This window comes from Phoca vitulina, unplaced genomic scaffold, assembly GCF_004348235.1.
Source record: "Phoca vitulina isolate PV1807 unplaced genomic scaffold, GSC_HSeal_1.0 scaffold57, whole genome shotgun sequence".
NCBI classification, from domain to species: Eukaryota; Metazoa; Chordata; class Mammalia; order Carnivora; family Phocidae; genus Phoca; species Phoca vitulina.
The window spans coordinates 4,966,070-4,988,116 of NW_022589760.1; the positions used below are offsets into that span (position 1 = coordinate 4,966,070).

The 22,047-nt window shown below is 36.6% G+C and overlaps 1 protein-coding gene across 3 annotated transcripts in view; it reads right to left on the minus strand.

The window, feature by feature from the left end:
* DIAPH2 (diaphanous related formin 2) overlaps positions 1–22,047 on the minus strand; it is a 951,942-nt gene that overhangs the window by 165,196 nt on the left and 764,699 nt on the right. For all 3 annotated transcript variants that reach the window (XM_032390097.1, XM_032390096.1, XM_032390094.1), the window contains one exon: positions 6,634–6,729. In XM_032390097.1, coding sequence (XP_032245988.1) covers positions 6,634–6,729 — 96 coding nt within the window. The remainder of the gene's footprint in view (positions 1–6,633; positions 6,730–22,047) is intronic.

Here is a 22,047-nt window from a genome sequence, read left to right on the forward strand (position 1 = left end):
AGTAGTGTTGCTTGGTACACTGGTGAAGTGCCACACTAAAGAAGAGGGAGGTGTTTCCCCCCACTTTGCCACTGACCACTGTCAAACTCTGGCATCATGAAGGCATGAGAGTGCCCACTGCTATAGCAAAGAGCAGACATGGAAATGTATGGTATCACAGGTGGAGGTGGAAGAACAGTGGTGGGTGACTGTGTTTGTGAAATGCCCCCTGAGAACTTCCAGAAATGCTTCAAAGATCCCTTATAGGCATTTGAGGTCCTGAATGTGTATGTGGAAAGAAGAACTAGGAAAATTTGGGTTTTGTTATTTACGTGAGGTAGAGAAGCCTAGGAAAATGTGGGTTTTTGGGTTTTGTTGTAAAGATATTTTCCCTAATACTTAGAGTTTGCTTTTTTTTTCCTTCTTTTTTTTTATCATTGTTTCTTGCCCCTATCTGTTCTCACATGGTAAATTAGAGCTTCTCATTTTTTTAATTTAAATTCAATTAGCCAGCACATAGTACATCATTAGTTTCAGATGTAGAGTTCAATTACTCATCATTTGTGTGTAACACCCAATGCTCATCACGTCACGTGCCCTCCTTAATGCCCGTCACCCAATTATCCCATCCCCCACCCACCTCCCCTCCAGCAACCCTAGGTTTGTTTCCTATAGTTAAGAGTCTCTCATGGTTTGTCACCCTCTCTGATGACTTTCCGTTTAGTTTTCCCTCCCTTCCCCTATGATCCTCTGTGCTGTTTCTTATATTCCACATATGAGTGAAACCATATGATAATTGTCTTTCTCTGACTGACTTACTTTGCTCAGCATAATCCCCTCCAGTTCCATCCACATCAATGTAAATGGTAAGCATTCATCCTTTCTGATGGCTGAGTAATATTCCATTGTGTGTGTGTATACATATATACATACATACATACCACATCTTCTTTTTCCATTCATCTGTCCATGGACATCTCGGCTCTTTCTATAGTTTGGCTATTGTGGACATTTAGGACTGTAGAGCTTCTCATTTATATTGTTATCTTGCTGATCCATAAACCTACAATTGTGTGTCCCCTGAGTTTTTTTTTTTTTCAAATTTAGTTTTCTTGGTTGCCCTGTGTAGTTCTACAACCAAATTACCTTTATTCTGTTTCCTGGTTTCATTTCTTCATACGGCTTCTCTTGTAAATTTTTTTTTTAATGTCTGGAACTATATGCCAAAATCTGGTAATAGCCAAAATAGCTAAGTTAGATATCTATTGCTAAGAAGACTGTTTATATTTACTTGTAGTGGGCAAAGAATGAAGAAGTCAAGTTGGTTGAGAGAGGAGAAGCAAGTTCTAAGTATCTATAGCTATTCGGTAATGATTTCAGATGTGGCATTGTGTATTTATATTTTTTTTTATTTTTTTTTTAAAAGATTTTATTTATTTATTTGAGAGAGAGAATGAGATAGAGAGAGCATGAGAGGGGGGAGGGTCAGAGGGAGAAGCAGGCTCCCTGTTCAGCAGGGAGCCCGATGCAGGACTCAATCCCGGGACTCCAGGATCATGACCTGAGCCGAAGGCAGTCGCCCAACCAACTGAGCCACCCAGGCGCCCGTGTATTTATATTTTAAGTGTGGTTTTCACTTCTGCAAAGTTTTTTTTTTTTTTTTTCCATGTGTTTCTTTTTCTTCCAAAGCTTACCTTTGATCTTATAATGACAAAGTCAGGAATACTTATGGGTAATTCTTTCCAAAGTGAATTGTAAACATACGGAACTTATTACTTTGAGAGCTAACAAAGGTTGTCACAAAGAGGGTCCAGAAGGATTCAGCAAAATTCATAGGTGGTAAATCCATACTAGGTTATTAAGGAAAAGTGAGATGTTCCTTTCACCCACCAAACTCTTAGAAAGCATAGTCCATATTCTAGGGATGAATAGGTGAGAGGTGAAGGGGTGGGGAAAGTTACTCAAACTCCCGTGCTGTACAAGCACATGTTTCCTATCTCATTACGACACATATAAAATCACATTGCAATTTTATCACATGGCTTACATTCCTGTTTTCCCAAAAGTATGTAAGCCCCTTGAGGCAAGTGTCCTGATTGGTGGTACATGTACCTGAACCAGTACATGACATCCAGGAAGCATTCAATAAAATTGTTCAATTGTTGAATTAATACTATCAATCCCTGCAACCTCACAATCTACTCACTGCTTAGTTCCTGCATTCTGGCTCCCAGTTCCATCCAAATACTGAAAAGATGCTCTTAAAAAGTTGATAGAAAACTCCCATATGGCAAACCATTGGTCTTTATCCTTTTTGATTTTACCACAGCAGATGTCATTGTTGAAAATGCCCAACTTTTCTGCCTTCTTAATACTTTCCTCTTCCTTTGCTCCTAGAACAATGTTTTGATTCTCCTCCCACCTGTCCAACTACTCCTTGTCTATCTTCTTTGCTATTTTTATTTTTAGCCCCTAAGTGAAAGCATTTTCAAAGTTCTGTTTTTGGATCTCTTTTATCTGAAGAATCACTCTAATAATCCCTTCCATTTCCATACTATACCCAGAAATCTTACAAACTCAACCATCTTGTGATGAAATCTACACCTATCCTTTTAAGAAACTTCTGGACATCTTGACCTCAATGCTCTCCTGCCACTTTCAGTTTCACTTTCCCAAAACTTACTTTATCTTCCATCACTACTCCTTTTCCTGCTCTTAATAGTTTTCTCTCATAACCCAACTATCTTTCTAGCTAATCAAATTCAAAACCCTGGGATTATCTTTGACTCCTGGCTACTCCTCTTCCTCTTCACCTAAATTATCTCCTTTCACTAAGAATATGACAGAAGAATCCTAATTCATCATTCACACTCCTGTAGATTAAATGTCTTAATATATAGCTTTGATCATGTTCCTCCACTGCTTAAAAACCTTCAATAGTTCCCCATTGCCTAAAGAATTATATGCTAACACCTTAGTCTCTTATTCAAGCACTCTATGATGTGGCATCAACCTACTTTTTTAAAAAAAAATTTATTGGGGCACCTGGGTGGCTCAGTCATTAAGCGTCTGCCTCCGGCTCGGGTCATGATCCCAGGGTCCTGGGATCAAGCCCCACATCGGGCTCCCCGCTCCGCGGGAGGCCTGCTTCTCCCTCTCCTACTCCCCTTGCTTGTGTTCCCTCTCTCTCTGTCAAATAAATAAAATCCTTAAAAAAAATTTTTTTTTATTTAAATTCAATTTAGTTAACATATAGTGTATTATTAGTTTCAGGGGTAGAATTTAGTGATTCATCAGTTGCATATGACACCCAGTGCTCATCAACCTACTTTTCCAGAGTTCTCTCCATACTTCTACACTTCTTATAGCCTATTTTCTTACTAGGTGGACTATCTGCCATGCTCCCAAAATGCTTTGCACTTTCTTACTTCTGTATTTTTCTTAATGACATTTCATTTGCCTACTATCCCTACCTCCAATTCTAACTGCTGAAATCCATACTCACCCTTCAAAACCTTTTCTTCCATGACTCTTTTTCTGATATATCCAATAAAACATGATATTTCCTTCCTCTGAGCTCACAAAGTATATTATTAATAGCTCTTGTATAATACCTATTATTTTTTGCTTTATTCTGTAGTCTTTCTGTACCATTTCTCTTTCCCACAAGACACAAGGGTCTTGTAACTAAGAAAAATCATAATTATTTCTGCATTTTCCTTCATGTGTAGCAAGGTACCTTTCAGAGAACAGATGTACAATAAATTAATGAATGTTTAGGGGCTCATTTCCTAATCTCTGAGTTTGGTATTAGCAAAGCTTGTAATCTGGGTTGATATTCAGCCCATATGTATTAGTACCACATAGTGGCTACTTATTGCCTGTGTACATTCTGACTGGTTGAAGCCTGTACTATACTAGTTATCAATATTTTTTTCAATAGCACTCCTTATATAATAGTCTCCCTTGAAATGTCTTTTGGGACCCTTAGCTGAAACAACACTCTCAGTATTTGGGCTATAGGCAATATTTGGGAGCTCAGAGTTGCCTAATTTGGTAGATCCTGAGGAGGGGACATAGACTCAGTGTGAAAGTTTTATAATTTAGGCAACTAATCATACTATTTACTAACATTTTGATTTTCTAATGAAGAATATAAATCATCACCTCATTTTGTTTAAATAGTGAATCGAAAACACTGCAATTAAAAGCACAATTGTAGAGCTCTGTATTTTACATACCATAATTTCCATCTGTAAGTGATAATAATGGAGATGGCAAGCAGAGCAGTATGTCTTTGCTGTTTGTGGCTCACTCCAATTTCAGATTTTTTGACTATTCCCTCTTATTTTACTTTACTTGATAAAAATAGCCTTCTTTATAATTTGATTTTTCTGCTTCTATCTCATCATGTTGAAGTGGAGGTTATTGAAAGAAGCAAGAATGCTGGTGTTGAACAGGGAAAGTATAACAATATAAAGTCAATAGGGCATTGAAAAAGAACCAAATAAGGTACCTAGGAAAGTGAAAACAAAAGGAGGCCAGCAGAAAAAGATGATCTAGTTAGGAAAGTCAGAAACAAGGAAGAAATCTGGGAAAATCCCCAGTTCTGTTGCTTCTAGAAAGAGGCAAGCAAATCGGAGAGTTTTTGGCAGACTTGTCAACTCTATGCCTGCCTCTCCCTCTCCCTCGCGTGAACTCTGATGCTCAAGATGCTTTAGCAATCATTGCCACCGTCTGCTTCTAGTTTCTTTTTACCGCTGGACATTTGCATTGGCTGCTGTCACTTGGAATGACCGCCAGAACTACTTGGGCTGATATCTTTGACCCTGTGTGTTCATGGAGGTACTCCAGCTACAAACCAAAGGAGGTCCCGGTTTAGATTACTTGGAATCAGTACTGTGAAATTATGCAGTTTGTGAATCTATTCTTGGTGTTTCACAGTTGATGACACTATATTCCCTTGTGTACCAAACTCAGAGAAACCCTATTAGATGATCTCTCTCTTTCTTAGTACAATCTTTCTAGAGTCAGTATGAGATGTGAGTCTAATCAAACATGGGCCTTAGCAAATGTATTTTAAAAATAAATAGCCTAGAAAGATGATGGCAGTTCTTTTATGGTATGGAATAACATGCTTATATTTATCAGCTGCTTAACAGAGAACTGAATTGATAGAAAAATTATTTCAGTTTGCTTTTCACTGTTAATACTCTGATAGTTCAAGAAAGAACAGTGAAGATTTCTATTTTCCTTAGGAGGTGGAAGGGGTCTCTGATAGCATGGTAAAACATTCTTATTTTACAGATAAAGACTGAGAGTAGATGAAATGGCTGCTTCATAGTTACAGATTACTAGTGCTCCTAATATTCTGCTCTGCAGCACTACCTTAAAAAATTAATATGGGGGCGCCGGGGTGGCTCAGTCATTAGGCGTCTGCCTTCGGCTCAGGTCATGATCCCAGAGTCCTGGGATCAAGCCCCGCATCAGGCTCCCTGCTCCGTGGGAGGCCTGCTTCTCCCTCTCCCATTCCCCCTGCTTGTGTCCCTCTCTGGCTGTGTCTCTCTGTCAAATAAATAAATAAAACCTTTAAAAAAAAATTAATATGAATATACAAATAGAGATTTTACTTTTCTTTCCTCCAGTCTTTTACTCTTTTTGTAGGCCATCTTCAATGTCTTCATATCCATCAAAATTCACCCAAATGTAAAAAAGATGAATATAACTTATATTGTCTTCTGCCATGAATTTCACCATTGCCAAAAGCTTTCCTGGACAACTGTACTGGGCTCCATTTCTTTCACTGCTTTGTTGGAGTACAATGGTTTTAAGAGCTACCACTTTGTATTCTGATGATATATGTTAGTTTCCAGTCCAAATACAGAATATTTTTTGAATTGTAGGCTATTCAAGGCAAATCTTATTAATCTAAATTAAGGAGAACTTACATGTTTACTACTAATGCTCCTTTTTCAATTACTACCCCATATAGCTCCATAGCCCATGAAGAGGACTTTTAAAATCAATATACCTAATTTCTTCCTCTTCTTCGAAGAAGATATAAACTAAAAATATAGAAATTTCCTTAAAGGAGGTGGATAGCTCAGCTACCTGGCTTATTCTGAGAGGAACTATTATTTACCTCAGCCATAGCGTATGAACAGAGAAGACAGACAATTTTCTAATACCACTGTGCCCCTCTTCTCTTTATTAACATGGAGAATGGAATATGGATTATACTACAAAGCCAAAATGACCTCTAGAAAGAAGCATTATTTCAGTTTCCTTACCTGTAAATAGCTAATGTGACATCCCTAGGGCCAATTACTTTTAATGATTTAATTACATTTACGGTTTTATAAACCATGTTCCACCCAAACCACATGCACATAAAACAACAATTAAAATATTTAATATTAAACACAGCAGGAGTCCTTATTTCTGAAATTTTTTTGCAAAGTCTACAGTTATTTGAAGATACCTTTGCCAAGGTGAAACTTGTGATCACATAGACACAGAAGCATGTTGAGACTTTTTAACACATGAACTGAGATCCACTGTTAAAAAAAATTCATGGGGAAGGTTTTTTGGGGGTGGTATTTGGCTATGAACATTCACATTTTATAATACCATGCAAACTGGAATGAGTTTTACCTGGATTCCTTGGAATCCGCTTTCTGCGGTCTCGGAATGCTGCACCTGATTGTAGGGCTTCTAGAAGATTATCCATCACACCAGTCTCATCACCCTCTGGAGGGAGGGAGAAATCAGAATTAATTCTGGAGCAATTTAAGTTAAACTACAGGAAAATAAAGGGGGAAAACTCCTGTCAGATTTACATAATATCCCTAAATTAAAGACGTGTATCTGTTTAAACATAATGGTTCCTGTCAGTTTCTGGCACCACAGACTACTTTGCTTATTATGCACCATTAAGCAAAATTCATGCCAATCCCACTGTTCTTTCAACTTAAGGACCTTGTCTTTTGTATTATTGATGACATGCTCAGTATGCAAATAAACAGTAGCTGATCAGCTACTGCTGCCTTCCTGTTAAAGATTCTTATAAGATATTCCTAAGCAAGAAACCAATGACCTGGCTTAATGCAATCAATGTGCAGGGCGTGATGTGATGAAGCAGAGTTACACAAGGTTAAATACTGATTGTATTAATACCTTCAGCATTCAACCATCATCTGCGATTATCTCAAAAGACACTATTTGCAAAAACACATTTGCATTCAATTCCTACCTAATCCATATCCTTTACCCATTTCAGAATGCTGACATTGTAGAAGGAAAAGGTGACCACATCATTTGAAAAGCCACATTTTACATTTGAGAGACATTAGCCAGAGTCTCATCATCCCTTTTATTTTTTTATTTTTTTTTCATCATCCCTTTTAGAATGCTGTTGTGTTTCTAAGTTTTTCCTATGGGAAAGAACTGTTAAGATTCCATGAGCAGAGTATTCAAAAGATGTGCACGGAAATTCCTAATGCAAATGCATTTAAAACATTTTACCCTACCCTTATCTTTGACAATTCTGGCTATCAAAAACACTTTAAAGATTTGTTAGAGCATTTGTTTCAAGGTATTTATTGCCAGAAACTCTACTACACTGTGGATAATCCACAGAGAGCTGAGACCCATCTTCCCATCTGGCCTAGCTGACGATAAAAGGACCCTAACTAAGTGGCTAATTTGAGTGGTAGCTAAATGCGTGGGTCTGGGGTAGAAGACATTTGTAAGCAGAAGGGTTAAGAGAAGAAGAAGGCAGGAGCGAGGGAGAAAAAACTGACCTGGGTGCTATTCTAAAGTTAAATTTAAATCCTACTTTGTTTAAAGAATGACTATGGGGTATCATATCACACACACAAAAATATTCTCTTACAGGGCAAGAACAAGCTAAAACCTTTTTTGATTATGCCCTTTATTTGACTTGAGATCAATCATTTGTTCTTTTAAAATGAATTCTCTAGGACATGATATTAAATAAAAAACAAAGGGAAGCAGAGAGGTTCTCAGGTCCAAAATCTGGTAAAAACAGGACAAATAAAAGGAAAGTAGAACCCCAGCGACTAACCAGGGAAAGGGGATTATGCACATTTAGGAATATTAAAGCTGCAGACACATCTGAACCATCACCTGCTCTCTACAATAGAAAGAAAAGAGGAACTGAAAGTAGTTTGGTATGGTTAGACTGTACCTGGGAGAATGAAATTTTAGGCAGTAAGCACTTTACATATGTTGTATCTTTTAACCCAGCTACACACTGAAATAGGTATCATCTCTGTTTTCAGCTGGGGATACTGAAACTTAGAGTTTAAGGATCTCGTTCCAGATCACACAGTTAGCATGTGGAGGGGCCCAGGTAGGAACCCAGGTCAATGTGACACCAAGACCAGTCCTCTTTGCATGCAGCTAACAGAAGACAAAATGGACTAGGCCATATGGTGACCAGATGATAAAAGATCATAATTCTATGATATGGGTTTGAACATTATCCTATAAGTCAACACTCTCCAATAGATATAAAATGCAGGCCAAAAATGTGAGCTGCGTAAGTAATTTTAAACTTCCTAGTAGCCACATTTAAAAAAATTTAAAAACAGATGAAATCAATTTTCATATATTAAGTAAATGTTTAACTCAATATACAAAAATATTTATTTTTTAGTCTTTTTATCAGATTAAGTCTCAGAAATCTAGCATGTTTTTATTAGCTACATTTAGCTAATTACATCAGATTAGCTACATTTCAAGTGCTCATTACCTATATGTGGCTAGTGCCTACTGTATTGGGAAACACAGCTATAAGCAACAGGAAGCGACTTGATTAGATTTTCATTTTAGAAAGACTTATTGGACAGCACTGTGGAGAATGACTCAGAGTATGGCGTAACAGAAGGCGGGGAAATGGTTAGGAATGTAGTGTAACTGTCTAAGACATAAAGGAGCGAACTAAAAGGATAGAAGAGTGAATGGAGAGGGTGGATACTTTGAAGGTCTTAATGTAGTTAATAAGACCTGGCTGAGGGGGTGAGGTCAAGGGTGAGGAAAGGAGTCTAGATGATCAAGGATAAACAGGTATGAGAAAATATGATTATTTTTTTAGGAATATTTAAGTAGAGGGGCGCCTGGGTGGCTTAGTCGTTAAGTGTCTGCCTTCGGCTCAGGTCATGATCTCAGGGTCCTGGGATTGAGCCCCATATCGGGTTCCCTGCTCGGCGGGAACCCTGTTTCTCCCTCTCCCACTCCACCTGCTTGTGTTCCTGCTCTCGCTATCTCTCTCTCTGTCAAATAAATAAATAAAATCTTTAAAAAAAAAAAGGAATATTTAAGTAGAGCTATCCAGTGAGCAGTTAGAAATATGAGTCTGGACTCCAGGAGTGAAGTCTGGGCTGAAGCTAAAGATTTGAGTACTGTTGGAAGATGGGTGAGATCACCCTGATATACTATATGAGAAGAGAAGACACTATAGGATGCAACTCCTGAGGACCCCAATTTTTTTTTTTTTTTTTTCTTTCAATACCACATAAAGTGGGTACTTTATTATTGTTATTTTATAGATAAGTAAACCAGTCTGAGAAAAGATGATCCATCGGCTGGAATGTGGGTCCTTCCCACTACTCTTTTTTTTTTTTTAATACTATTTTTTTCATCAGCTCTTTCTGAGGACCCCAATTTTTAATAGGCCGTCAGGAGAAGCAGAATTGCATAGAAGACATGAAAGGAATTTTTATTTATTTATTTGAGAGAGCGAGAATGAGAGAGAGAGAGCATATGAGAGGGAGGAGGGTCAGAGGGAGAAGCAGACTCCCTGCTGAGCAGGAAGCCCGATGCGGGACTCGATCCCGGGACTCCAGGATCATGACCTGAGCCGAAGGCAGTCGCTTAACCAACTGAGCCACCCAGGCGCCCCAGGAATTTTTAGAGATATAAAAATACAACCAGAAGAGAACCACAGTATAACTGAATTTCATTCATCCTTATAAAAATAGTCATTATAAAGACTATGTAGAAAAATAAATACATGTATAAAAGTAAAAAAAAACAGACTATAAAACAGCATGTATTTATGATTTTACATAAATAATGTGCAATTATTAAATTTTAAAACATTAAAAATTATAACAATGACATGGATGCCACTTCATTAAAATTCTTTAATGTAATTATATTGTGTATATACTAAAAATGAAACAAATATGATACAGAGAGGAATTAAAAATAAATCCCTTTACTTAATTAATGGTTGCCATCTGAACACAACACTCGTCAAAATAGTACGCTAGGTCACTTTTTCTAAACCACTTTTTTTTCATTAGTTTCCCCCTCCCCCTGAGGAGCCTTTTTAGACACTTTTTTCCTAATCCCCCACCATTAAAATTTAATACATAGATGTACTGCATATCTGTTCATATAGTATGGCCCTTTGGAAGGCCACAGACAATTGTAATATCTAAGATTTTTCTCTGCCCACCTCCCCAAGAACCAATATTCATCCCCTTGGGGGTGATACTGTTCCTGCTGAGAAGGCATGTGTTAGATGGTTCTATTAAAAAAAAAAGGCCAGGTCTTTGTAAATATCACTGATGTGTTAAAGGAAAGAAATACAGGTTTCAGTCCACCATTATTTTATCATTTGCTTCATAACTTTTCAAAAGAGTTGAGAGATTTTCATGAAATACCTAACCTGAAGGTATGAAGGTTTTATAAATATACCTTAGAACTGTTTTATATTTCAGTTACTCTTCCTAAAACAAAATGGAAGCCAACATGATCATTTGAAAGATGTCATCCTTCATTTTAAAGGAATTTCAGTGGAATTTGGTATGTGATTGAATTGTGTGAGACTGACAATTCACTTAGAATTTGCAAGTTCATAGAACCATTAATTCTTACTTAGATGTGATTTGTAATGAGTATCTGTTTTTATTTTCTATTTTTTGGTCTATGAGGTCAAACTCGGGGAAAAATGTGTCTTTTTCTCATTGAAAAGGAAAATAGTTTTATTGAATTGCATAGGAAACTGTGTTTTCTTACAATACATATTTTACTCAGTGGAAAAATATCAAGGAAAAAAATTGGTACTGTTTTTAGGCCCTACGGTAATATATGGGCATGTCTGGGAAGTAACAATTCAGAGGCAACTTTCTAACATTTCATCCTGAAATTAGATCAGAGACAGTATTAAGGAGGTAGGCTGGTTACATGCAGTCCAGTGGGGCTGTGTGTGAAGTACATATATTTGGGTAAAATGAAAGGCATGCGTTGTACCTTCTATTTCATGTTTCCAACGGTGTTGGCCATTCAGTGGATACAGAATGTCTGCTGATCTCAATTTTCATCATCAACAATTACCTGTGTTGTGTTGACTTAATCTCCCCAGAAGAGTTTGGAGATGACAACAGATTAAAATTTTCACTAGGTAAATTAACTATCTCTGGTACACCTTTGTGCAAGACTATTCCCCAATGGTTGCACAAACTTATTTAGAGGCAATTCTCTGTGGGTTTCTCACATTTCCGTGCACTTTGTGAGCACAAGAATTGATGACCTTTGTTCTGGACTATCTTTTCAAGACTGTTTTTATAGTGAACAGCCTTGAAAGACACAGTGTGTCCCTTCAGAGCAGAGGGTAGGTCTGTTTGTTTTGAGGATAGATTATATTTCCCTACAGGGGGATCATTTCATTTCATTATAATAGATTTGGGTTCCTTAAAACTGGGGTCCTCAGCAGTAAAACAAACCCACTGTGTGCATAGCATACACCTGAACTCACCTTGGCACTGCCCTGGGGGAGTTGGAAGGTAAGGGAAAGCTTCATGTATGAACATGAAGCTCACACTGCTGGCTGTACTGTGAATAACAAGAGTTCTTTGTCTCTGACCTAGGAGTCTTGTTTCTTATGTAAGCATCCCTGAAACTATAGCAGGCTTACTTGTTAGCATATAAGTAGGGTAAAATTTCTGACCCTTCACAGTTTTTGAAAATACTCTGAGATCTCCTTCTTTTTATCAAACATTTTTAATTACAATATCCCTATTCCTCTAAGAACCTAACACTTAGTGCCTTGGCCATTCCCATTAACTAAGACCCAACTCCAGGTCATTACTTCTCAAAAATGACTAAACTAAAAAAAAAAAAAAAAAAAAAAAATGACTAAACTAAAGCCAATAATATAAAAATTATTAACTAAGATCCTAACAACCTGGGAATAATGGCTTTAATTCACTATTATAGGGGTGCATGGGTGGCTCAGCTAGTTAAGTGTCTGCCTTCGGCTCAGGTCATGATCCCAGGGTCATGGGATCGAGCCCCACATTGGGTTCCCTGCTCAGAGGCTTCTCCCTCTCCCCCCTGCTCGTGCTCTCTCTCTCTCTCAAATAAATAAATAAAATCTTTAAAAAAAATCACTATTATAGCCTCCTTGAATTCTCAATTGTATAATTAAGGTTTTCTAGAAAAGCTGAGCTGCTCAAAAGTTGAAGAAGTTATCAAAAAGCAATCAGTTTAATGTGACCCAAAAGAAGCAAAAGGCTTCCTACTGAGGGTAGGACCCTACCATGTGAGATAATAGATTATATAATTTTAAAAAGTAAAACGATGGTCTCTGTGGGTTAGAAGAATTGGGGAAGACTCATGGAAGAATTAGGACTTAAGCTAAGCCTCTGGAAACATTACATTAAAAAGGTTGCATAACGACTGGTTGGAGGACACTAAAATCTAGATTTATTAACTCCTAGCACACACATATGTGCTCACTTGCTTGCTCTGTGTGTGTGTATATAAATTTACAAATACCGTAATGTATAGATCTTATGCATACAATTTGATGAATTTTTGACAAGTACCTACACCCATGTAAGTACTATCACAAGCAAGACATTGAAACTTTCCATCACCTCCAGTAAGTTCCTTCTTGCCTCCACCACTCAGAAGCAATATTTGCTCTGATTTTTGCCATCATACATTAGCTTTACCTGTTCATATCATATAATTTTAAGAGGGTAAAATATGTCAAGGTTGTTTTGAATAAGTATAGCTACCTGAAATCAAATATGTATGGTCTGCATGATAAACCATGGGGAGAGAACATAGTTGAAGGGTACAGGAGTTGTAGTTGGATAGATTAGATCAAAGTTCTAAAGGGCTTTGGATATCAAAACAAGAAATCTGAACATGCTTCAAGGGACACTAAAAAGCCAGCACAATAGTGACATGAGACAGGTTAACATTTAAGGTCAGCCTCATAGTAGTATACAAATGGACCAGAGTGGGAGAGAAATCAGTTCTATAAGGATACAATTTAATATGCAGTGACAAATATTATTCTGCATATAATCCTGGGCAAAATTTTGGCATTACTGGTGAAAGACTAAATAGAAAAGTAAAATTGGTTTTGTGAGCAAGGTCATGACCAGTAGTAAATGGAAGTTGGCAGTGTAAGAAGGCAGTGATAAGTAGAATACAAGAAAAATCAGTGTTAGCTTCAGTTTTTTCACACTACCTATTATGGTCCAGATTGAGATCATGCTGCAAGAGGCATGGATTTGTAGATGGCACAAAATTAGAACCTATCAAAAAAGAGGGAAACAACATTTCTTCTCTGGGATCTAAAAAAACAGCTCTTATAATTCAACAAAGTGATAGGTAATAGACTAAGTAAAAGGCAAATACAATATGGTGAAAATAACACAATGTGCTGCAGGACCATAATATCTATCTGTAAGAGTAACACTAATACCACAAATGAGAGTAATACTAATACCATAAATGAATCAGAAATAAAATAAATCAAACCATTTGGCAAAGCACTATATCAACAGATGTGACAAAGCCTGGGCAACTTGTATTGCAGTCTACAAACATCTCAAAAGCCTATACCTGCTGGGAGGTTTTTGTTAGTTTGTAGTTGGGAAGTTTTTGTTAGTTTATAGTTTAATTGGAAGTGAGTGAAGAATGGAGAAAATGGTGACTTGGAAAATCAACAGATGGTAACTAAGACTATTGTCTATGCAGTTATTTATGGCAATGGAAAGTATTTAAGAAAATCAAGATACCATTCCAAAGAGATTAAAAGAGGGCATACATAAAAATGTATAAAGTTTTAAAGAAAATAATGAAGGCAGATGTTCCTGTTGAAAAGAAGCAAACTTTTACAAGAGAAAAAAGGACACAGGAGCTTAAAAGAAATTACCAGAAACCACAGGATGAGCTAGGGGCAGTGTAGTAATTACATTACATGGCACTTGAAAATTTGTAAAACAAAACAGAAAAACATTATGCTACCAGGTTGAGGACTAGCACAGTGGTACCTACCAAAAAGCAAAATTAATCTCAGAGCAACTAAAGTTAAAACTACAGGGAAAATGTTGGTTAGAGAGTTCATTCATTCTGTTATCTCATCTCCTTGCCAGAACAGGTAATTAACAGTTTCCTATAGTGAGGTAAATCAACAGATCCTGGATAAACTTCATAGTGAATACTACTCTTCTTTAACAATTTTAAGGTTAATGTTTTAGGTACATTTTGTCATGAAATAAATACTGTATTAGGGATCACAAGATAAATGGATATTCTGCTCCAGAGTGATGAATGGTGAGGGATGAGGTGATTTCTCTCCAAGTATCCACATGGTAGGTACTACCTAAGTTTGTCGGGGTAACTTAACTTTCCCTGATGTATTTGCACCTTAAAGAGAGCTTCTTGACACAAATGAATGGATTTCTAATGGTAGAGTTATAGCAAAGGAACTTTTTTGGCCAGGGGCAGATTTTTGGCAGTTTGCCTATGGTAAGATGGCTTGATAGTAAATGGCTGTTAAAAAATAATGTTTATGCATATTCATTTTTTTCTAGTTACCTACATGCTAGAAGATTGGGAGAAGAAAATCACACATCGTAAAAATAAACACCCAACAAACCTGAATGTTAGCGCTTACCAGAAAACCATTGTTGATGCCTCTGGTAAAATAGCTCACATTCAATATTTTAAATAATTAATATTTCAAATTGAAATACTGTGTGTATCTTATCAAAATCAATCATTTACTAAGGGCATGGAATACTTGTGAAGGGAAAATTATGCAAAAACAAACTTGGAAGAAGAATCAATTAAGTCAATTCAAAACCACCCACCAAAGGAAATCTAATCTACTTTCTGAAAAGACAAAAGAAAGATGTTTTTGGAAGTAGGACTATTAATAATATCTGTGATTTATTTAGAAGCTCCCATATGTCAGGCCTGTTTTAAGGGATTTAAGTTAATCCCCACACCAACCTATTTTCCAGGTGAAGAAATTGAGGCATATTTAGGAGAAGTAATTCATTCAAGGTCACATAGTTGAGAGGTGAGAGAACGAGCATTAGAACCCGGAGAGTATGAAAAAAAAAAAAAAGAAAAAGAACCTGGAGAGTATGTTTCTGGAGAAGGTATCAGCAAACTATAGCCCTAGAGGTCAGGTCCAGTCTACCACCTGTTTTTGAACAGCCCACATGCTAACAGTGGTTTTCACATTTTAAAATGGTTTTTTAAAAACCAAAAAAAAAAAAAAAAAAAAAGAATACTGTTTGTGCTACATGAAAATTTCACAAAATTCAAATTTTAGTCTATAACTTTTATTGGATGATAACCATGATCATTCATTATGTATTGTCTATGGCTACTTTCAGGCTACAACAGCAGAGTTGAGTAGTTATGACAGAGACATTTTGGCCTGTGAGGCCCAAAATACTTACTATCTGGTCCTTTACAAAAAAGTTTCTTGACCCTTGCTCTAGACTACGCATAGTCAATATCAACATTATGCTGGTATAGGCACCTGTGGAGCTCACAATTAGCCTCTGAGATACTGAAGGACCTTGGCAACCTCCATATGAGTAAAAAAAAAAAAAGCTCATCATGGATGGAAGGTAGGAAGGAACATAAGCAGTCAATGTCAGCCTTCTTGAAATTGAGATACCTTCATTTAGAGGGCCAAAGCCAAGAATGAGACAGGATAATGAAACAACAATTATATATACACTTCTATGTGGATTTGCATTTAAGAGTACTTAAAGTATAGTTTCAAAAGAAAAGTTACAAAAAGAGAAGAGTTTTTTTCCAAAGGTCAGTGGGAGACTTGCTTTCCAAGTGCTGATTTCCTGTATGACAATTAACCTGTGACTGACATGGAGCAATTTAGCCTCCTTAGAGACGACGTCGCTCCTTATCTATGGATTTCAACTGGACTGTCATCAGAATACAGTCCTATACAATAAGCCTAACCATCTTCATAAGAAATACAAACACATGACTAAGGTGGAGAGGAGATGGAGAGAAATAGTTTTAGCTTCCAGAGCACCATCACGAGGCCAAATGTATACTTGTATCGTCCTTAGTGCCTAGCACAGAAACAAGGTAAGTGTGGGATGAAAGTGACTTTTCAAGATTGGCCCTCATGAGAGTGCAGTCAGGCAGTTTTAACGGATGTCATACACCATGGCAATAATGGCAGCCCACCACTGAGTATAAAAATGTTGTATGGGCTGGGCGCCTGGGTGGCTCAGTTGGTTAAGCGACTGCCTTCGGCTCAGGTCATGATCCTGGAGTCCCGGGATCGAGTCCCACATCAGGCTCCCTGCTCAGCAGGGAGTCTGCTTCTCCCTCTCCCGCTCCCCCATCTTGTGCTCTCTCTCTCACTCTCTCTCTCAAATAAATAAAGAAAATCTTAAAAAAAAAAAAATGTTGTATGGGCTGTTATATGCAACTGGTGAGACACTAAATTCTACCTCTGAAACTAATAAAAAATGTTATAAATGAGGGAGCAGGTACTCTTAATTACTGATGCTGGGAGTATAGGAAACAAGTGGACAATCAATTGCTACCCCAACTTTCGAATCTGGTGTTCTTCCTGTGCTTACTAGATTCTATAGAGTCAACTCTCCAGATAGAAAGGTTGCAATAACAACCTCACTCCACTTTTTGCAGAGGAACTTGATGGTTGCTCATCTGTTTTTAAAGTACAAGGAGTTTCACCTTGTGTACCTGGGTGTTTTGCTCTGACCACATATTTTTAAATGCTCAGAGAGTGCACATTGTTGCAAACTAATTTGTTATTACAACTACCCCTTTCAAATTGAGGAGTATATCATATTTTTTTTAACATGGTGATATATTACACTTTTGCTTTTTTAAAAAATCAAAAGCAGTTTGTAAAAAGGCATGTATAACCAACTGGTTTATGTGCAGTCTCAATTCAGTAAAGGTATACACATAAAATTGTTTTTTGTTTTTTCCACCACTGCTTCTAGGCATGCAATGTCAAATATCCCTTTCATGTCTCTTAATGACATTTTGGCAAGATTCCATAATGGTCTGATTGTAGTTTAAATATTAATCTTATATTTGCTTCAAGGTGTTTCCTTCCCCCATTGCTGGTTAGTCTTTTGGGCCTAGGTACCTGAAGGGGACAATGGGTAGTATGATCTTTTCTCCCACTCACTCCCCACCATACTCCACTCTCATGGAGCAATTAGATCCACGAGTGGGGTGGAGCAAGGAGGGAGGAAAAGGAAAGAGAGAATTTCTGTTATTTAACTGGCTACTGTTATAATCCTCTTGATGAACATGTTAGATGGCTTACAAGAAACAAAGGTGGGGGTTTGGTGTAAGGATGTACACAGAAATAAAGAGGAATAGAAAAACAGCCCTCAGCAGCTACATGGTCAGGCCCCATGAAGAACTGGAACACCATTCAAGATACAATCATGACTAATCCTCCAGCTACAACAATAGCCCTAGTCATCTGTTAATATTACTTTATTACCTTGATGCCCACTCACACTTCCCCATGTGCATCCACTCTTATTTGTTCTCATTTTCTCTTCTGCCATTTGTAAACTAATTCTCTTTCTTTGTGTCTTTGAGTCCAAATTCCCCAAGAAAAAGAATCAAATTGATTCAACCAGTACAGAATAGACTTCTGGGAGGAGTATTTATGACAGGCCATCTCTTATGAAACAGACCAGCCTACGGATTGTTGTCCTTGAGTCAAAAATCAATTTCTGGACCAATCTGAAAGTAGGGGAGGATCATATGGCACAAAACATAGTTAGCAATGCTTAAGAGGCTGCCTATTGCCACTTGCCTCAAAAAAGGAGCTGAAGGTATGTACTTCTGATACGCATTATCATAACTCAATAGTGTAATTTACACTGATGTTTCAAAATGGGAGAGAGAAGGATTTACCTTTAAGCCTTGATCTAAATCCCTCAATAAGTTCTAAAGAGGAGTTCAATAATGTGCTCCAGGAGAAAGAGCCAGTCTGACTCAGCATGGCTGGCTACTTTCTCAATCAACTAGAATGGTTTGTCCACCCAGCAATCTCATTGCTGTCTCCCAATGGAATTGAAACAAATTGCTGAAAGATGATTATTTAGAAAGCATACCGAAGTGTCACTGGAGAGTTTGTGGCCTTTCTGTCTTGGACAGTGGGAAATGGTCAGTTTCGGGGCTTTTAGTTCCTTTCTATGATGGAGATGTCTTAATTCAAATCCCTACTATTAACTCTTATTTCCATTATAGGCCCAAATCATCAGCTACTTCCAAATAATGTTATTTACAAAATTTCCCATCACCTCAGACAACATGTCTAAGACTGATGTAATCATCTGCAGATTTCCCCACCCAACCATACTCCTAGTGACTTCTCATCCCAATTTTCTCATTTCTGATTATTCCCCAGACTTGGAACCTTCATCTCCAAATTCAAACAGTGACTAAGCTGTACTACTCCTTCACAGGCTATAACTCATGGAATCAGAGTTTCTTCTCCAAGTCTAACATTCATCCCTTAACCTGGACTACTAATACATGAATCAACTTGGTGAATTCTCTGTTTCTAGTCTCTCCTATTACTAAGCTCTAACTCTAATCACACGATCCCCTTTTCCAAGATTCAACGCTCATCAGATCCAATAACTCCAATGGCCTTATTAATTATTTCCAGATTTTTTTCTTTGGCTCCTCCAACCATACCACCCAGGCTACTTCTCTTTATCATTCTGTATATATCCTGAATGTTCACATCTGTATGTCTTCCCTCATGTACCTAATTTAAGAAATAAAAGATTAAAGCAAATTCTAAAGAAAAAAGCAACAAAAAAAGATAGAGACAAAAGATTTATATTTTCAAGTTTAAATGGATAGAGCTTTTAGACAGATTATTATATGAATATACTTAAGCTCACCAGATCTATTTAAGGGATCAAGTTCCTACAGTGAGTGCTATAGAAACAAATGACCTAAATTCAGGTAATTTAGACAATTTTTACAAATACATATTAACAATATCCTGCTCTATTAAATAATTAAAATTTAGATAGACCTTAATTATATGCTTTACTAAATAAAAGGAAGTTGGTCTCCAATAGAAAAAAAATTTAATTTCAAAATAAATAAATAACTCCCTAAGGCAGATATTCATAGTAAATTTAACATACTGCTACTACCATTTAATTGAATTTAACCTTTAAATTAAAAAAGAAGACATATTAAAAGTAATATGGTAATTGTATATTAAGTGGTATTGCCTTTTGGTGTTTCAAACAATCAAGGCAATAGCGATTAACCTCTTCATTACTTTATAATGTTCATCTGGGAAAAAACAGCTCTTCCAAGTTCAAATTTGGAACCCACAGAGCTCCTAAAAACAGAGGGCAATAAAGCATAGGGCGCTTCATTAGAGGAAGCCTATAATTACAGATTACTGAGTAAATAATATGGATGCCATTGAATTACATGGGAGTCAATCAGAAGAAAATGGTGTAGAATTACAAAATTAGGCACTGATATCCCAGAGATATAATTATGTCAATTTCTGAACATTATGTGGTTCTTTTAAAATAAAGTCATTATGGATGATAACTATGCTTAAATAACCTGCTAAAAGCTGGTAAAACCAGATAAAATACTGGCATTTAAAAAATGTCATTCCTTGGAGCTTAATTTCATAAGTGCTTTATTTTAACTTGATGTGTCTACTTGACCTCTGGATTTCTTTGAGTTTTCTTTTTAAATTCAAAAACTCCCACGGTTTATATCATATACTATTTTATGAAATAACTATGTCACTAGCTAGCTATTGATGTATAATTCCTGTTGGGTAAATAATTGTTATATTTTTATTGAAATGGATAGAGTTGTTGTCAGAGACAGACTTGCAAATAGACAATTTCTTGCTTGGGTTTAGGTAGAAAAGATTTCCATTTTCATATTTGTTTCAACCATGTCTCTTCTTGGGACAGGAGGCTCCAAAGTGGAAAGCAGGTAGGACTCAAGAGCAATTAATCAGCACTACTTCAATCATACCCTCAGCACACTCCTTATTTAATTTTTACTATCTCTTTCAAGCTTTCAATACATAACTAACTATTGGGCACTTACTCAGCAGATAGCACTGTGCAAAACAAACTATAAGGTATCCTCTTGAGATGCACTGCCACAAATAGGTAAATTGTGTATTTCTTCTTCTATGTAGTCTGATTTAAAAATTAAGATAATTTTTTGCTAATAAGGAATCTTCCAGTCAAACTGAATAAAATGAAATACTCTCTAAAAATCTCTACTTAACTTGATACATAGTATATCTGAAGAACAGAAAGGAAAATACTGTAGCTTTTTGGCTCTTAGAACAATAATTTAGTATAACAGCCTACTTTTTCCATTATGTTTTGAGAATGGCTCAAATGTTTCCAGAAGCCAAGTTTCTACGATTTAGAAAATCAAACTATTTTTGTATAGTCCATATACTGATGAATTACCTCAGATAAAGATGTTTTAAAGGGAACAACTGCTGATTTTATTAAATAAAGGATATTAAAGACTGTGTATTTTGCTTACCCACTGAACAGAAATAACTTTTGTTTTTAAAGATTTTATTTATTTATTTGACAGAAAGAGACACAGCGAAAGAGGGAACACAAGCAGGGGGAGTGGGAGAGGGAGAAGCAGGCTACCCACCAAGCAGGGAGCCAGATTCGTGGCTCGATCCCAGAACCCTGGGATCATGACCTGAGCTGAAGGCAGACGCTTAATGACTGAGCCACCCAGGCGCCCCCAGAAATAACTTTCAATATTCTTAATTATTTTCCCTCTTTTAGATAAGTATAAAAATATTCAAAAACAATTATCTGTTACTCTTCAAAAATGTGGTTAAAAAGTGGTATCTGCCAAAACAGGGGAGAGTGAGGAAGTTACTAAATACTCATTGGCAAACATTTAGGATCAGGCAATATTTTGTTCTTTTTATGATTTGTTCACCTAAACTCATGAGTAAAATCTGTACACTATCAGATTTCACTCAATTGTTTATTTCCTATTTATAGCCTAGATCAACAGGGGAAAATTGCAATCCACAAAGTAATGATAAGGACAATTTTTCACTTAGCACTTCTGTGACAGCCAGTGATTTTTAGTATAAGGGGATTTATCCCCATCCTTTAGAAGGAATACACTATTGATGCTTTTACAATGTATGGAATCCTGGGTCTTCAACAGGACTATGATTTCTATTTCAGGAAAAGGAAGAGAAAAAAATTATGATTTCTTTAAAGCAATTACGTATCTTGTGAGGCTTTAAAAATGTCATTATATTTGTTTTAGTAACTAAGTACTCACATTAGCACTGTCTTCAACAAAGAAGGAAAAGTATTACTGAGAGAATTCTATTCATTGCTGAAATTTATATACTTTACATACAGAGTATGTAAAGTATTCATCAGAGAAAAATGTTCAAACCTACTTTAAGAGAGATGAGAACTGTTTCTTAATATATAAGAAGAGGGCCAAAGAAGATTATCCAAAGATAAACAATATTATCTTTCTGTTTTGAGAATGATATAATTTTTATTAGATTGAACCATGTGAGGTTGCCATTTTTATAGGCAAAAAAAAAAAAAAAAAATGGCCAAATAGCAACAATTTCATATGGTTCAAACTAATATTTAGGCATATAATGAAGCCATTTGAACTGTTAACAATTCTCTAAGAAACTATTTCAAAATAGAAAAGGGATAGGCA